The sequence below is a fragment of the Habropoda laboriosa genome, unplaced genomic scaffold, assembly GCF_001263275.1.
Source record: "Habropoda laboriosa isolate 0110345459 unplaced genomic scaffold, ASM126327v1 scaffold186, whole genome shotgun sequence".
Classification (NCBI taxonomy): Eukaryota; Metazoa; Arthropoda; class Insecta; order Hymenoptera; family Apidae; genus Habropoda; species Habropoda laboriosa.
In genome coordinates, this window is record NW_017100427.1 from 3644222 (window position 1) to 3663282 (window position 19061).

Genomic DNA, 19061 nt, shown 5'->3' on the forward strand with positions numbered 1-19061 from the left:
TAAAACGAAATGATGCACCGGTCTCAAGCGATAACACGATCTCCTCGCTCGACCGCGACGATTAATCATAAATTGCGAAACTCGGCTAATAACTTTAATTACCTTCAAGCGCGTTTGCGCGTGCGCCACATCGTTGACAAGCGGGAATTACACCTGGCTCTCGCCACGATACAAATTTACGACTCGCAGATTCGACGGAATAAACGAGATACGCAAAATCGAAAAAAATTCCTTTCGAGCTACCACGAATCGCTGCGACGAAAATCCTTATAAAATTTTCCCGTCGCGTGCAACAACACGCGACCAACGATAATTCCCCACCTAAAAAGGGGAATATTTATCGGGTGAATCGCACAGGAAGCCGCGAACTTGGCGAAAACAGTCTCTCTTCTTTCCTGGTTTACTCACGCACACACGTTATATCCACGTAATCAAACACAACTACGGTTGTGCGTACACGCCAAGTCGAACAAAGCGGGAAAATTTTCCACAATTTCTCCGGTCGTACACAAAGCACGGAAAAGAATCGAATTATTCGCGAATAGGTGGGAGTAGGATAAACAACAATCATTTCTCCAGGTCTGTGTCCGATTAAGTAACGGCTGGTTTTTAATGATTAACCAATTATATTTGTGCCCGCGATTCGCGAGCTCGCGCAGCCTTGCCGCCGCGATTACTCAATAATATGTACACTTCGACGCCTTTCTCTTTATATTATGAAAAATCCTGCGTACAATTGGCAATGGTAGCCGTTCGAGTAGTACCGAGAGAGATAGAGAGAAAGAGAGAAGGTCGACAAGGAGTCTCGGTCAAGAAATCGATGCAACGATCATCTCAGAGGCACGCGACTCCCAGCCACGTTCCACCAAAACACTAATTGCACGATCGACACACGTCCGTGATGGATTTAGATCCGCCGTTCTCGAGCCACGTAACGCTCGTTCTCGCCTTGGGAAAACCGGAGGCTGAGTAGGCCTCTTGTCCGGCGATCTCTCGCGCTAGATCACGGCCTCGCTTGGATCACAGAGAGCTGAAAAGGCAGCGGTTAGGAGCGGAAGGCTCGCGTCAGTCCTTGCCAGAAATAGAGCGAACCAAGCTCCTGTCTGGATCCTGAGTGGAATATTTAATTCAACTGCAGACCTGGACGACGATCTAATTCCCGCGCCACGGTTAACACCGTCTCTTTATGTCCATGATGCAGGAAAAGTCACTGTGATTCACAGCCTCCAGATCCGGAGCAATCGGAACGATTCTGAGAAAAAGAGATTCAACGAGACCCGATATTCGAGGGTTCCGATCGAAGCAGCTTTTTAAGACTGCGACCATCGTCGGAGCAGCGGGCTCAAGGTTACGGAACTAGTCCGTCTGGATCGAAAAAACAATACGCAAAACGAGTTTTCCCCTGTGACACAATCGAATTTGCGTTTTCTTCTTTTGTTCTCTCCCGTCATTTTTCGGCAGTCACGATGACGAGGAGATTCGTCGAGATCCTGGCCGTGTTACCCGGATAAATCTTTCTGCTCTGGCGCATCGTAGAAATTTTTCAACGATGATTCCGACGTTTCTTGGAAGGAGAGTCTCGCGGAGATGCGTTAGATGAAATGTTTTCGACAACGTATTAAGACGTGAATCCACGGACCATTAACTCGAGACACGCGATCAACCGCGTAGACTATTCTCGCGACCCGGATTCAAAGTCGTGATTCCTGTTCTAATGGGGCGTTATCGCGATACGCTTGCCTGCCGGGATTACCTGCCTGGGAATCTGCCTCCCACGCGAACACCGTGTATATACCAGCGTAGGAGATTATGAAACGACTGATCGTCGACAATAAACGTGGTCTCCTTTTCGCCTATGTGGATGCACACAGGGTGCGTTTCAGAGCAATTAGGATTCTTGACGGATCTCGGCCGCGTGATTTCAAGGAAATATGGTTCCAGTGGGTGGAATTTGTGTTGGGAGAGAGTTCATGCAGATCTGGGATTTGAGATACGTGGTTTAATAAATTTTCGAGCTTGGTAAGTGTCTCAATTACCGTTGTGCTGTTAACTTGGATATTTGTAGAGTAGCATTTTTGTAAATTATTATTTAGCATTGCATACTCTTTAAGCATGAGAAGTTTTTACAAGTGACTATTCGTAACAGAGAAAGGGTTAATATAATGTCTGCTATCATTTGTGATTGTAGAAAAGATTAAACAACGTTAGAAAGTAAATTTTGCAAATAACTTTAAATTCATAAATCCTTCAGATATGTTATCTATTTATTTATTTACCAATAATCACAATTGGATTTGCCTTTCAATTAATACAATACACATCGCCACCCACGAAATCCTCTACATTGTACAAAGATTAAAGAACTTGAAGAAATATTTCAAGCAACTTCCCTCTGTAGATAATTTACCGAGACAGCCTATCGATCAGAATCTCCCGCGGTTCGAGGGTAAACAAAGAAGGCGGCCGCGATCCCCGAAGAAGCCGGACGCGTTCACCCTTCGGCTGTTTCGTTGGTAAAGCATCCGCGAGCGAGATTAAAAGGACAGAAAAGAGACCCAGGACCCTCCTACCAACGTACCTACGCATACCTGTACAAAAACGAGGAACAGGTTTGTCCGGCAGCCAAAGGATCCGCTGTAGCCGGCGTCATTCCGAAATACCCACGTAAAATTACCAGATTTGCGTCACCTACCCAGCTAAACCTACCACTTCAAACCGAACTTCCAACCTAACGCAGAAAATCTGGTCGAATCAAAATTCAAGATGACTAAAGAGGATAAGAGGTAACATCGACTGAGATGCAGAAAGCGTATCGACTCTCCTATCTACTCACTGGAAGAATCAAAACGAAGATCACCTTCTCTGTAGAGACCAACGGTGTAAAATAATTTGCTACAATTTTATTGCAAAAAAAAATACAGCGACTTCTGATATTCCTATTCAAAACAAACATCAGATTCATCCTTCGACAAGCCTCTATCTGCAGAATAACAGAATGAGGCTGGATCTCCCGTTACCTTTTTCATCGAGACTATCAGTGCAATATAATTCATTACAAGTATGACTTCAGATATTTCAATTCGAAACAAACGTCAAATCCTTCCTTCGACATACTTCTATCCACAGAAAAACAGAGCCAGATCGAACTGAACAAGTCAGGTCTCCAGAAGATCACTTTCTTCATAGACTACCAATGTATAACAACTCACTACAAGTTCAATAAAAAAAACTAATGACTTCAGATATTCCAATTCGATTAGAATCGTCAGATTCTTCCTTCGCCACGCTTCTGTCCGCAGAAAAACAGGGCCAGTCCATGCTGGCTAGGGCTAGATCTCCCGCCAGGTCCCTTCCCTTATTCCTAACGTCGTCCTTGCACCTAGACCCGGCAGCCACCACATTCGCGTGTGCTGCCACATGCTCGTGTATGGGTGTTCCTGGTAAACGCGTCGAACACACACACGTATGTCCGGGGAGGAAGAGAAAAAAAGATCGATCCTCTCGGCCGTGGTGTGCTGCGGAGAGCTGTGGCCGCGTGCAGGATCGACGTGCCGTGAGCGCGCTCGCTCGTCTCCCAAGGGTGGGAGATACGAAGGTATAAAACCGATCTGGCCGAGTGCTGGCAGCCAGTCCAAAGGCCAGATGTGGCGGCGGCTCTAGTCGCACGCGTGCGAGAGAGACGATCACGACACGGCGCGCGGTACTCCCGCGATCAACGGCAAAATAGAAAGAACGAACGTACGCGAATCATCACATAAGTATATATGCCAAGCTTCATGGTTTTCCACCGCGATCACCTTTTTGCTCACTGTCTGTGAATTCGTGTGAACATTCCGCCTATAGAGAGGAGCCAAGGATAAGAGGAAGAAGAAGAAGATTTCGTTGACCAAAGGGAGAGACATAGGAGATACGTTCGTCCTGCTCTCAGCTTGCAACCAGGGAGAGAAAGGACAACGAACTCCGAAGACTCGTTCCCTGGGACCCTAAAACGAAACTGGTCCTCGGGTGATTGGTAGTTGAGACACGAAGCACAAGACTAGAGGGAGAATTGAATTTCATATAAGGGTGATCGGCGGTCAGTTTCTTGTGGAATATACGTGCGCCAGCCTGACACGGGATCACCAGCCAGATTCACGGGAGTGGTGGTAACCGCGGGAGAAAGAACGGAGAGTGTGGCTCCTAGGTGCGGATTTTCTTTTAGAGACCTAGGAGATCGACCTTCGAGCTTCTCTCGAAGAGTGTGCGGGCTATTATCTCGAAGTGGTTGCGATTGAACGGAAGGGAGAGACAACGTCCTGGAACATGTCTGGGATCAGGATCAACGTGGAAGAGGCCTCCAACGATGGAAACGAGGATCTCGTACGAGACGTAAGTCAACTAATCACGATTACAAGATTAATCATTGCTACCAAGTGTGGTTTAGAAGCTTCTTCTCGAAGCTGTAGCCTCTGTTTAAAGACACCGGTGCAAAGACCGCTGCATCGCGGAACTCAAGCATCCTCTGCCTCTATCCGCTGCTTTCTAGTCGCCGTTCCTTCCGCATCTGAGAATACTATATTCTTGTGGATTCAATCACGATTACAAAACGATTCGTCAGTACTTTCACGATGTAACAGAGAAGCTCAATGCTGGTACTCATTTGGCGGGAAACGCGTGGTAAAAAAGAAGTAACTAATCATTCGACAGATTGTCCAAGTAGAGATACAGAGAAACTTGAATAATTCGTCGAATAATACAAAAACAACAAAGAAGAAGAAAACTATCGTGATCAATTGCTAACTTCTAACCGTTCGACTACTTTAGGCTAACTTTCGTTACATAAAGTATACGTAAAATTCGAGGAAGTCTGGTGAAAGAATTTCACGACGTTATCCAACAGGAACTAGATTTGCCAGATTTAATGCACCGCCGATAATTAGCGGGCAACACACACGGTCTGTATGTCGCGTTCATTTCCCTCTAGCTTCTAACTAACAGGTAGCAATAAACACACGAAAAATCACGGTTCAACGATTCGTTTATCGATAGAAAAAAAAAAAGAAAGAAGTACGAATGTTAACATCGATATGTAGCAACGATTAATCGAACTGTAGCCAAGATGAAAGGTGTCGAACAGTTTAGGTTCACGGGCAACGCTCGTGTGTATGTACGAGCCCGCGTAACACCGTTCACCGGGAATACTTAACGAGAATTCCCCGACACCCATCGGTTTATGTAATGCACGCAGCAAGTGGAGTCACCGCGCGGCGACGTCGACGCAGACGGCGTCAGTTGGGAAACGAAGGACAATATCGTTCCCAGATATTCGTAGGAAATAACGCGCGAAAGGCACGAATACGAGACGCGACGAATCGCGTACGAATTGCAATGCACGCGTATTGTGCAATCGAGGCTGGCTGGCTGGGCTGTCTCTGGCTGCGACACGTTGCTCGTGAGAAATTCGTTTGGAACTTTTCACGAGACGTCGATGAAAAATCGAACAACAAGAACGTGCGACCTGTTCACAATTTCCTTCGTCGTTCTACACCAATTATCTCTCCGATAAGGTTGTAAAAGTAAGGTTTTTACATGAGAAGCTACGTTCCTTAAAAGAGGAATATTCAACTCGAACAACACACAACTAACTTGCTCACGAAAGTCTCGGTCAATCGCTATAAAAATTCGCACCGAAATTCTGGTACCTGTGGATTTAATCGTCGATAAAAGAGAACGAGCAGAGTGGTCGTGAAATGACATGCGAGTTAAAGGAATCGATTTTTTATGTCTCCGGTGTAGAGCCGAATAAAAATGTGGGTTTTTGGTACGTTCGAGAGAAGTATCGCCGGGATTGATTATCACGTTAAGAGGGAGGAAAGAGGAGCCTTCGCGCGGTTGGACGTGTAGGCGTCCTGCAATAAAAGTAGACTATGTGGCTCGAGTTGAAGAACAATTTCCATAATTCCATAGCTCCGGGTTGATTCTCGAGAAGCCGGTAACCAGCCAGCCACCTGTAGGCCGTTTCTCACATTCGCGTTTCATAATTCTCCACAGTCGGGCTAGCGTTTACGAGCTGGTTCCTCTCGAGACGCGTAGGAACCCCGACCGGACCTCGACAATAATTCCTGAGCGATTTCGAACTCGTCGAGCTGCGATAAATTTGGAACTGACTACTTCGAGTTGAACGATGACTCTATATTAGGCCATATACGAAATTGCTCTCCGAGGAATTCTTGTTTTATATTTTTATTTATGTAGTATTATTAAGTTGAAGGAACAGGATTAAATCTTAACACTTTGCTAACTGATCAGGTGTATTTTCTACTGTGTCATTCTTGTGTAGTACTCTAATAAATATTGTTCTGTAATATTATATCATTCAATTTTACAGGAATTTTTCATGAAATTTTCTGGAAATTTTTTGAGCAAACTTTCTGAGTTATATATTACTCTAAAATTCCAAGTGAAGAGATTCCTTTATTTCGAAAATCTCCGAGCCTCAGAATGCGTATAAAAAAGATCTTACTTCACTGATCAAAGACGTTCTAGAGAAAACAGATAAAAAAAAGAAACACCTTGACGAATATTATTTAGGTAATACAGAGAAGATCCAGTGAACGTATTATTGCCAAATAAATATCATAAGGCGTTATCTCATGAAGAAAGGCTTTTAAATATTGATCAGTCAGAATTTATTGGCGAACAAAATATCTTTTGCAAGAAACCATTCGATTCTTCCAGAATTGTCGTCGTCGACATTTTAGAACTTTGATCGACCCTCCGAGAATTAATTCGCCAGATATTAGGAAGGAACTACGATCGGCGAGAGAGGAAGTTATCCTGATTTATGCGCCGCGTTCACCTTGTACAGATTCGGCAGTGAAACTCCAGCAGAAAGCGGCTCGTGAAAGGTCAGAAACGAACTAGCCGCTTTCGGAAATATGTTGTGTCTTTAAATCGTCGACGATAATATAATCGATCATTCGCTGAAAATCTACCAGAATGCACCAACGTATAGTAGTCGAAAAGTTGACTCACATCTCGTTAATCGATCATTTACGCGACAGACGATAATTCTCTTTACTATGACCGCGATCTTTCGCGCGAATACTACGATTTAGAACATGCACGTAGCCGTTTCATCATTCCCCGGCGTGCACCAGAACTTCAGGGCTGAAATGTCGAGTCGAGCGAAACGATTCGTGTCTCATTCGCGAGATTAGTCATGCACGACGTGGTTCTTGCTTGTAGAACGCGGGCAATAAAGTGGAAATATGGTTACACGTAGAGAGATTCGTTAAAAAAAAAAAAGGAAAAAATAATAAATTTTCCCTTCGATCCTAACGAGCATGAATTTTCGAAAGTTCGGTATAGAAATTAAAATTTAGAAATTAAAATCGACCGATGTTAGAAGCGTACGCGCCTCTACAACTGAGGCAACCTTCGTTAAGCAAAACTCTCGCCGATATCCAAGGCCTTGGCATACCAAATGCCGGCATTAAAATAATCGACGATACGTTTCCGCGGCGTCGAATTTTTAATTCCATGGAATTGTCCTTTATCATACGGCCCGCGATTAATGATTCTCGGATTTTTGCCTGCTGGAGAATAGCTTACGTCAGTGTCCTCTCCGCGAGAAAGTATCGCGATAGAGATGTACAAGCCGGGTGATTCGTGTCCCTGGGAGATTAGAGTACCAATTAATCAGCGTGCGAAAACAATTTTCAGTCGCTGACCTTAAAGGGGACCCATGAGACACGATGATTCCAGGATTTCACTTTTCAGCCGGATAGCTCGTTTATCTCGTGGTCGCGCGAAGACCACATGACGAATTATAGTTGGAAAGGCTCGATGGTATTAACCCTTTCAGTGGAAATTTAATTTCAAGAAATTTTCCATGTGAAGTCAATTTAATTTTGTAAAACATATTTTACTTTTTTATATTTTAAGCATCAGTATTCATTAAACGAGATAAGTACAGTTGAAAATGACCCAAAAAGAATTTTTTTATTAACCAAAATTAGAAAATCTGTAAAATAGTATTTGTTGTCTTCATACACACTTTCCTTGGAAATTATTAAAACTACTTTGATAATTTAATCGTTGAATTCAAAAAAGATATGCTCGATAATTTTATTTCTGAGCATTTAAAGCCCAAAAAATGCAATCTTTACTAAAACCAGTATCAAAACTCACACAATACTTGGACAGAAAAAAATCTTCGAGCAAAATACAGTCGACAACATGAGAAAAGTGTGAAAGAAAGAATTATTTAGAATATATTCACTCAGTAATAAAAAAAAAAAAAGAAACCGAAACATAGGTAGTTTCACACGTGCTCTGCAAAGCGTACCCGATCTCGTAAATAAATAGTTTGGTATTCTAATTCATGAGAAATACACAGACTAATCACCCAAAGTGATGAACAGCACAGAAGCAGGAAAGGATCACGAAAATGATGAAACGCGATACTGGAAAGTATCAAGGTCTGAAGATCGGCACAGAAGCAGGAAAGGATCACGAAAATGATGAAACGCGATACTGGAAAGTATCAAGGTCTGATGCAAGGGTACCGAGATAAAGGAAAAAAGTTGGTGCGTTTTCGTCTAAGGTCGAAGCAGAGAAATCGATTTTGCAATATGGAGTGCTTTCTCTTGTTGCATGCAAATGTCGCCCCGGGGAAGGAATTCACAGAGATCGCGACATTGATTCGTGTAACACTTATGCCTGCTGTTATTGTGACAGTGAGCTTGTCTTGGAACGAGATCCTCAACGAGGTCAGGTGTTTTATTTTATATAATTGCTTCGCACAGAAATTAGTGAAAAAAGAAACATTGCGAAGATTCTGCAAAACGTTAAGAACGGTGCTCACGATAAATGTATGTCAACGATCTTTATTTAATTGTTTTCATATGAGAAAAGATAATATTCCTTGATCTTGATCCATTATTCAAAAACGATTATGGAATGACAATGATAGAGGGACACTGAAATGCCGGCGCTAGCGATCACCATAATTATGTAATTCACTCTCTTACGAGGCTTCATTAAGGAAACAGATTTCGTTAGGTTACGTGATAGAACTGCCGCGTGTCGAACTTTCATTCTGTGTTCCAAGGTGTTGTGACATTTTTTCTAACAGATTCCGGTATTTTCAATGTACCAATACCCAGAATCCATCCAATCTTCCAATTATTAATTTATAGCCACACTGTTACCGACATATTCAATTATCCCCAGTCATTCGTATCGAAAAGATGAAACCACCCTCAAAATTAAAGAACCTATTTTTTTTAATATCTCAAGAATCAGAAGAAATTTGTTAATTAATTACATTTTTTTTTAAACGCCCAATTGAAAGGACGAGCACAGCCCTCAAAATTAAGGGTTGAAAACCTATCAATTTTAATATCTCAAAAATTAGAAGACGTAGCAAAAATAATTTTTGAAATGCACAATTCACTCACACAAAGAATTTCGTTTAAAAATCATTTCTTAAAATAATATATCAAAAATGTCAGAGCAACAACTCATGGCTGATCACGACAAGCTGCATCTACTTGAAGAGCCATCGAACAGCATATTAGAGAACTATGGATCCTCTCGAGAGGAGAAAACAAGAAGACGACACAGTGTAGGAGCGATAATGAGAACAGCAAACGTTATTTGCAAACGCTGATCAAGGCACACTCTGGTCAGAGTGTCGCAACTTCGAACTCTTTATTTACGTTGTAAATGCAAATCGACCGGTCGTTTCCAAACAACGAAGAAAAGTCTTCCAGAGAATGTTGAGGATCGATCGTAGACAAGACACTGGGTGTACTATGCTTGTGACATTTCGCATAAATGACGTTCGACCATCGTCGTCATCGTCATCAACAGCGAGGAGTAAACATTCTGCGATTGGAGGGCTGGAGAGACAGCTGGAAGGCGCGTAAATAATTCGCGAACAGAATTGCCCGACTGTTATGAAATCAATGGATTCACTGCTGGTGTATTTATAGTCCTTCGCGTCTCGTTGATTTATGTGTTATTCTCCGGGCTTTTTCTTTCGGGTGGAAACAAATTTTTGCGAGCTGAATGAATGGGGTCCGGCGGCGAAAAAATGAACAAGATCGAAGATACGTGAAATTATCGAATCTCTGTATAACACTACTCGACTACTATTTATTTTTTTTCCTTTGCGTAAGGAAGTAGAAAGTTGTCGAAAGTGTGGATTTAAAAAAAACACGTCGATTTTTTTTAGTTGTTTTCTTATTAGATGAACGAAAAGGAAAGTTTCCTGTTCGGAGTTCGAAGGAAGTGGAAAATAATCTTTGCTGAATGTTAAAAATGAACTTTTTTTGGAATTGTTTAATTCGACAGAAAGAAAGAAAAGAAAAGGAAGATTGGTGAATGTGAAATAACGGAGTAACAAAGATCTACGATAGAAATAATGGCAACGAGTGTAACACGCGCTGAATCTCTCATTACGTTTGACAAATCGCCATGGGCGATCCCCGAGGCTTGTTGCAGTGGCTAATGAAGACAAACGAGTAGAAAATTCTGCTAGAGAAAAGCGAGCCAAGGAGTAACCGAGCGTGCAAATCGGCCGGACTAATTAAATTCGCGCGCGTACGCTCGATGACATAACGTTGACGCATCGCCGCGAAGACAAACGGTGCCACGGTTCACCTGGAAAGCTGGAATTCAATTGTGCACCGTTGAATCGTAGGTTAAACGTTTCATTCACCAGCTGACTGGCAATTTAGCGACACACGAGAACTTGTCACGCTAGACGAATGGTCACTCGTGATTCCTTCAATGAAATACTAATGCTGCACGTGGCGAACCTTTATTAAAACAGACTAATCAAACGAATCAGGAGTGGTCAAATCTTTTCTTCGAACGTTAACACCGACCGAATGCAATATTCCGGTGAAAGTATTTTTTTAAAACGTCAAGTTTTTACTGTTTCACCTAAAAAACTTTCTATTACAATACTGTTAGCTAAAAGTGTTCAAATCTCATATTATTAACCTTCTAATTGTATTTATTTTTCAGTTAGAAATTCACACGTGCAATTAAGAATCTATAATTGAATTAAATTACAGGAAAATTTTAAATCTACGAAGTTTTTAACAATTTTATTCGAAACACAAAATTTTGCACTCTCTTTTCATTAGTGCAAGCATGAAATAATTAGAAATGGGGGATCCTTGAGTAAATAAATTATTATCCTATATACTGAACCTTTGAAAAACGAATTAACTCATTTTCCACAGTTGATACACTAATATTCCTAAATGAAATTTTTCTAAACGCACCCAATAATTTAAATACACCTTACTCGCCCGAGCAGACTACTTCAACCCTAAGAAGTCCAAAAAAAGATAAAAAACTGTCCACAACGTTTCAAAATTTACTTTCTCCCATAAAAATAATCTGTTTTTCAAGAAATAATTGTATTCGCTAGCTGCAAATAAACAAATTGTTAAACGAAAATTAAATAAAACCTTCCAACAACTTCGCGCCACCTAGTCCCAACGAAAAATCCAATCAGAGAGATCGAGACGCGATGAAAGTAAAATTCAGAAGACGTGCAGCCTCGTGTGGAAATCGTAGGATAATCAAGGACCACTTAACGCGATTGCCGCGCCTCGAATCGCCGTGGTATCGGCAATTGGCGATAAAAAGAGTGTCGCGAGCCGAACAACAGGCGTTCCTTTCCAGGACAGGTCAGAAGAAGTATCGATCTACACTCGTTTGGAGTCTCCCCCCCGGTTAATTTCGTGTCCTCAGCCTATCTGTTGAAACGGTGCCAGGCCACGTTACGAAAGAGAGGCCTGGTGGATTCGCAAACAAGGTCCCCGGTCGGCTCGCGGAAGTGGAACGCGGCGCCCGCGGTCTTTCGATTTTTAAGAGTCCTTCCAGTTGTGCCTGTGCGCGCTCATGCAACTGCCGTTCACAGATAAGCTCGTTCGGTGAATTACGACGGAAAGAAGGGGTTCCCGGGTGAAAACTACTGAAACGAACGCGTGCACAGACACACACGTACATTATTTATATACGTGAATCGAGTCATCGGTTCAGGAAACAGCTTTCTTCCTCTTCTACCGGTTGCTTCTTTATTTCACCGAAAGATTCTCTCTCTTCGTGTAACTCGACAACTTTCGTTCTCTCTATCGAGTGGTACACGCTGTTTGCCAAGAACTCTTGCACGCGACAAAACAGGCTTTCTAAGATGGAAGGAACGAACTAGGTGGATTGGCAGTGTCGTTATCAGTTGTGGAAATTGATCGGTTAATTTATCGGCCTTTCGTGGAATGTATGAGAATTAGTTGGTTAAGGTTGTATCTCGTCTCAATCGATTCAAGTAGCCAGACTAATTGGCAATCAGATTGGCCTCGCGGAAGAAGGAAGGAGAGAAGGACGTTTTAGATGGACAATAACGATTCGTGCTACGCTTTTCACGCGTCTTTGCTGGCAGATCGATGGAAAAAAGTACGTGGAACGAAACTGAAATCGAAGAGTAGGACCTTGTCACCGCGGAAGCAGCAACTACGATCGACGTGTGTACGCGATCTTCAAGACTAATTGCATCCGGGATCGTTAAGATCGTTTGGAAGCGATCCACAGTAACGCGTGAAATGGAAATCGTGGATTACCTCGCGATCGCTATTCCGCCTAAATGACCGTCGAGGTTGTTAAACAGCAAATCTGGCGAGGAACGGATAAAACAGCAGTCTTGATTAAAAAAGAGATTTATTACTTGTTAAATTGAGCTGGAGAATAGACCGAAAATGTCTGAAATTTCTTTTGTAGAAACTGTAATTGCATCTTAAATAAGGAGAAATTTGGACAGATGAAGTTTGGTATTTGTATTTGGAAAGAGAGAAATTTTACGAGAAAGAAACTAAACTTTGAAACATTAAAAATTAGATTAAAAAATCACTTGACTGTGCACTCTGTACTTTAAATCTTCAATAACTCCTCTCTCAGTTGATTGCTCACCCTGATCTCGATTTTTCATTTTTTATATTCTCTTTGTTTTCTCTTGGATCCTCCAATTCCAATAAATCAATCAATATCTCCAAACGAAAGGCAAGAAAATTCCCCTCCAAACAAAATAAAACATTTCACCAAACAAACTTTCAACATGTCGTAAAATCCGAGCAAAAGAAAGAGAAGTATTGCACGTTGAAAAGACTGAACAAAGAGGAACTCTCGAGAACCAATAACCAAGCCGTCCCGTATATCATTCGTCATGAATCTTCCTCTCAAACCAAGAGACAATTTCACGCGTGGTAAAATCTTCCTCGAGAGTAACGACGCTCGCTCCGATCCATTTCATAATCCACAGTGATGTCCGCGTTCTGTCTGGAACCTATCTACTACAAGCAACAGTTTGTAGAAACCCACTCAACCAACACTCAAGGACTCTCTTCCTCTAAGATGGCCGATTATAAATGGACTCATACGTATCGAAACGAGAACGCGTAATCAGAAATCATCAGCGTAGATTCAGCAAGCTGAGAAGAGGGCAGCGACTTGTTCAATTTTTCTTGGTTCGATCGATGAACCGGCATGGATCACGGTAAACAGAGTGGAGCACAGCGCTCGCAATCGGCGATGTAATGAGCCCGACGCGCGTTGCAAAATATGTAGACGATCGTGGCAAACGGGCCTTAGATTTATGCTTTCCGTGAGGCAACGCGCGGCGTGAAAACGGGCCGCGTGCTGCGAGACGCCGCGGATGGAAACGAAAGCGTGTCGAAACTTGTGTATTATTAAAATTATTGCCTCCCTGCGCGATCTTTATAGTGGCAAATAATAGGTTGTCGGGGCCAAGTCGTTTCTCTGATACCAACACACGGTATCTAGGTTCCTCTCTCGCGTACTCGATGGACCACGATAAGGTTGATCCGCTTGTTTTAATTGCGTTTATCTTAAGGAAGAACTGGAGCGAACGTTTGTAAAATGCTGAGGATTGCGTTATGTCGAATGGAAGGAAAATTGAATAATTGAGAAAATAAGAATTTTAATTAATTTTAATTAAGGATTTATTAAAATTTGAAATAATGTGCAATGGAAATCAAAATTAAGTCAATGTTTATAACCTAAAAATTCTGTATTCTTTGAAACTTTGCAAATTTGTAGAAGTCCTGAATATAAATATCACGCAATTTTTTTTCTTTCCTACTTTTTGGCTCTTCAAGGAGAAAACACTATTTCTATCAGTTTTCCCAAAGTTAAGTAAGAACGAGTTAGATAAATTGAGTTCGAACTCAAGCCAGAGATTCTAACCATCATTAATAACAGGAACTACGAGATATTCTAATCATAGAAAGCCTCGAGGAAAATCAATATGCAAGCGTAATAAATCCGCGCTCGTCTCGTTAGTTCCTGTGAAATAAGAAGATGCTTAAATGTCACGTAACTGTTTTAACAGCGTAATCGTAATGTAACACTTGGTTCGCGTGTCAGCTAGTGACGCGTAGCGTGCATATAGAAACGCGTCTCGAAAAGCAATATGAAATTGCGTTACTACATGGCACTGTAATTTCGTTAATAACAGCACACAGAGGAAATTGGTAGAGAATAGTAAAGGAATTATCGATGATTATCGAAAGTTCTATCCTTTTAAGCAAACTTCGCTATATCCTTCGCTTAATAACAAGTTTTCTACTACTTCGTTTCTCGATTATCGAAACCTACTAAACATATTCCTCTTGCACTTTGAACAACCGACGGTTCCAAGAAATATCAACCATTATGGTACCTACTATTGTACGATGCAACTGTCCGAAGCCTAGATATCAACGACTAGAGCAGAAACAAGAGGAAAGATTCGAATTATACCGCTCTGGAACATCGAGATTTGCATTTGCGGAGGGTGAACGCGCGGAGGTACACCGCAGAAAATCCGGTTCGTCGGATCGTAGGTGTCGAATAGGGAAAAAAAGGAAGCCGTTCTATCGTTACGATTGGCAAAGTGACTCAACGTATTCATGAGCGCGTATTTTATGGAAATTCCTTGTAAACATCGTGACTTTTCGTGGTATAGACCGATACGTTCCTATAAATTCTCCAACACCTTCTTCTCTTTTTCTGCTCAACGGAGCGTGACCATCCTCCCCGAAAAACTGGGCGATCCTTTGACCTGGGGATTCCCAGCTGTTGCAGAATTTCTTTTAATAAACCGTGCTGCCGCTTTCAGCCGTGCAAACGTTTGCTCAGGAACAGAGAGAGAAAAGCGAAAAAAAACACATCTCCATAACCCCTTCGGGTATCGTAAAACGAAGATTCCAACCTCTAAAAACCTGTGGAATCGTGAAAAGTTTTATCCGCTACCATTCGTTCGTTTACTTCATAATTATTCCTCTTTCAGCGAAGTTAGTCGAATTTTGTGGAACTTCATTTACGAATTTCTCCAAGAAGAAACTCTGCTACCGATAAAAAACACAAAGTGGACGTCGGGATCGTTTCCTATTTCTTCGGTTTCATTAATCCACTAGCGGGATGAACAAGGTTAAACCACCACGGAATCTGTTATCGCTACCTTGTAACATATATCTTTTTATGATCGTGCGTTCACGCGAGACGATGCTCATTAGACGCCTAAGCAGTTGGAGCACGGTATCGGTAACGAGAAAACGTACCCCGAGGTATCGACTGACGTGGCGCTTCTGGATAATCCTCGACCTGCCTTACTGTCTTAACCCCTTGCCTTACGACTTATTTTCGAGAAACAGTATCGCTAATACTCGTGCCTGCGAAGAACGAATGTGTTGCAAAATTGCTCTGCTGACACAAATTGGCAGGAATTATTACCAAATATGGTATCTAATTCCATATTAAAACATCATAATAAAAATACGAAAGTGAAGTGGCTTACTTGAATTCATTATAGATCCAATTTCATCCTAACTTTGTCTAATTTCGCTAATTGCAGTATTGATTCTCTAAATTAATTCGTTTCGAGCATATATTTTCGTGCAGTAATTTTATTTCAACATTTTGTAAACACCGTTAAAATATAAAATATTAGAAATTTTTTTTATAAAAATGATACCTAGAGGTTTGAAAATTTTCCACATGACTGTGATAATGGAATAAAAATTCCGACTAGTTTTTAAAAGGAGTGGTCTGTTGTTAAGGGGTTAACGAATACTTCAAATCATCCCAGCGCGGAGTCATCGAATTCCAACGAAGTCACTGGCTCCTTGACAGACGAACTTTTTCCATAACTAACCGAAGACGGAACAAACAAAACCACGACGGCAATGAAGCGGCAATAAAATAAAAGATGACTTGTTACTGCTCTTTTCGCAGATTCGATGAATATTTAAACAGTTCTGGCGCCTTTAATCTTGCGGCCTCGCAACGGGGCCAAGGGCAGATAGCGGAAACAAACCTTAGATAACCGTCTGTGGTAATAATCAAATTATCTATGCACGACGAAGAATGTCATAATTGAAAAAACGATCTAAATGATATCTCTAGCTTCGAAGACTGAAACGAGCTGACTTAAACTTCGCGTATAAATAATACAGAAACTTAAGACTCGTTCCAACACTTTTCCACTGTTCGATCATAAAGAGGAAGACGATAGCTGATCGAAAATCGTTCAACCCCCGGTGAATGGACCACAAAGAAAGAGAGAGAAAGAAAGAAGGGAGGGAGGGAGGGAGGGAGGAGGAACGAAAAAGAGTTTCAGAGTGTCGCGTTACCTGGGCCCGGCACAGGTGCGGCGCTTCGAGGCTGACCAGTGTATTGAATTCCACAAAAATTCTTAACGACGCCTCTCTTTGAGCGTCGCCCAGGCCATTCTCTCCATCTCGGTCGCCGTTCCCGCTCCGGTGCACGGATTTTCCATCTTGCTCGCGCTCGCGCCTCTCGCGTCGGCAAAAATTTCGAGATATACCGGCTCGACAACGAATACCTGTCACCGAGAGCACGTATCGAGATTCAGTTATGAAACTTCGATTCCAAAGGATCCGACGTCGCCATTCTCCTCCATTGTCTAGGAGCTTGCGCAATGTGGGTCATACCTTTTTGATCCGCGTCCGTGCAATTTCGCCGATCAATCTGTCTTTCGAGAGAATCTTCTGTCATTCGTTGCGAAGCTTTATTATTGTAGTTTTAAAGAAATGTGGAAATGATTGGAGGTAAAGTGTCAAGAGAGCAAGAATCTTATAGAAGATACGAAAATATTTGAGGAGTACTTGACACTTTGGAACCTTTTGCTAACTCATAAAGAACGAGGTCAAATATTTTTTGAAATTTGGGAGATGTGAATCTTTTCTCTGTGATTTCGTGAATAGATAAATCTGTAATAGAGTAGCTTTTAGTAAGAAGGTTAGAAAAGTGCTTGACGAGTGTTTTAGTATTGGCACTTGGCCTAATGATAATCAAACCAGGATTGATAGCTTCGAGAGTCTTTCCCAATCGTAGAAGATTTACAGGTAGACTTTGGCAAATGGCAATTGCGAAAGATGGTAACTTTGGCCAATGATAAAATTGCGAAATTGTAGAAACTGAATTTTTCTTCACACTGATTCTAAGATGATTGCGTTTTATCAACAAAGTGATTTTTTTCTCTCCTCAAAAATTGAACTTTTGCAGTTTCGTAATTTTACCATTGATAAGAATCTCTGAACGAATCTCTTCGAAATAACCCTTACAATAGAGATTTCAAACGTATTACTTGATCCAGCAATAATCAAAACAGAAATAAGAAACTTCCCACTTCAAACCATTGTTCAAAGACATCGCCCACAATAACTCACCAATTCCTATCAATTCCTTACAAATAACTCGCCAATCCTATCTCCCCGATATCCTTTAACAACCAGAGAACACAATACTCGAATGGTTTACATCCACCCCCGATCGAAGCAAAAGCACAACAAGACAAACAAGAAAAAGTCTCCGGAACAAAAGGCTGTAAAGACCTTCGGTTCCATTGTCCAACAGGTAAATTTGATCAAATAGCCTGGCGTATCGGGTCCGATCAGTTGCAACAAAGTAACAAGCAAGGTGTTCATAAACGTGGTGGGCCCGGAGCAAAGACACTTGGTGTGGTCGAGTGCATAAAACCGGCGGTGTCCGTCCCGGAAGATCAACAGCGTTTGTACCAGGCGCGGAAAAATGCGGTCGCAAGGCTGCTTCCACGTTATTTTCTGAATCGGCCACGCCCGACAGGACGCATAAATCTGTTCCGTAAGTATGTTCCATTAGAGGGCCGATACGTTTGGATTGGTGGCGGACGAAAACATCGTATAGAGAGGCGAAAAAGAAGCGAGCGACAAGAGTTGGACCTTGGGCGGCGGCCAGCGCTGAGCGAAGGTAGGCCACGGTGCGAAACGTGGCTGATTTACGTGCGAAAATGGCCAATTAACCGGCGTAATCGTCGTGCGTACGCACGAGCCTGACCGGCTGTGGCTGGTCCCCAGCGCCAGTGTCAAAGTCGAGCGGAAATACTTCAGAGCCGTGGTTCGGTTCTCCATTGGCCCTGAAAACTGTTTCGCGGCCGTGTACCTCTCCTCGCCGGTCGTGCACCGCGCGAACCGCGGATAAACGATCGGCTGGCTACGACGATGAACAACGGTCGATCGAAGAGGGCGAGAAAGAAGAAAATAAACTGTGGCGGACGAAGAGAGCTACGAGTGGTGCCGCTGCTGCTGCTGGTGGTGTGCGACGAACGGAATTCGAGAGTAACGTTGTGCAACGATCAAACCGGAATATCGAGAGAGGTCTGATCCCCCGAAAAATTCTTCTCTCGAGTGTACGAGGTAGGAGCGTTCTCGAAAACTTCGTCTCTCTCTCTCTTTCTTTCGCCCCACCAACGGTGCACCGTGCATCGTTATTCTACCTGGAGTAGGATAGAAGAGTTTTCTGATGACGCGTTTCAGTTTCTGGGAAGACCGAGTTCTTCAGCCACTCCTCTGCTCTTCTCTACTAATACACAGAGTGTCTGAAGAGATACAGAAGGGGAACAGGAGGTCTGTACTAAGGTTTGGTCGGTGCATCATCCCTGGTGGTATTTCGACGTGGTGAAACGCGCTTGATACGGCTACCCGCAGCCAGAACCGTGTTAGAAC

General features: G+C 42.5%; 2 protein-coding genes across 2 annotated transcripts in view; one reads left to right on the forward strand and one right to left on the reverse strand.

Moving 5' to 3' along the window:
- LOC108575563 (nuclear migration protein nudC) overlaps positions 1-19061 on the reverse strand; it is a 117760-nt gene that overhangs the window by 93952 nt on the left and 4747 nt on the right.
- Positions 3650-19061, forward strand: part of LOC108575564 — a 17882-nt gene continuing 2470 nt past the window's right edge. Inside the window, exon 1 of the mRNA XM_017938385.1 lies at positions 3650-4368. Within this exon, the coding sequence (XP_017793874.1) occupies positions 4303-4368 (66 nt within the window). The 5' untranslated portion in view covers positions 3650-4302. The remainder of the gene's footprint in view (positions 4369-19061) is intronic.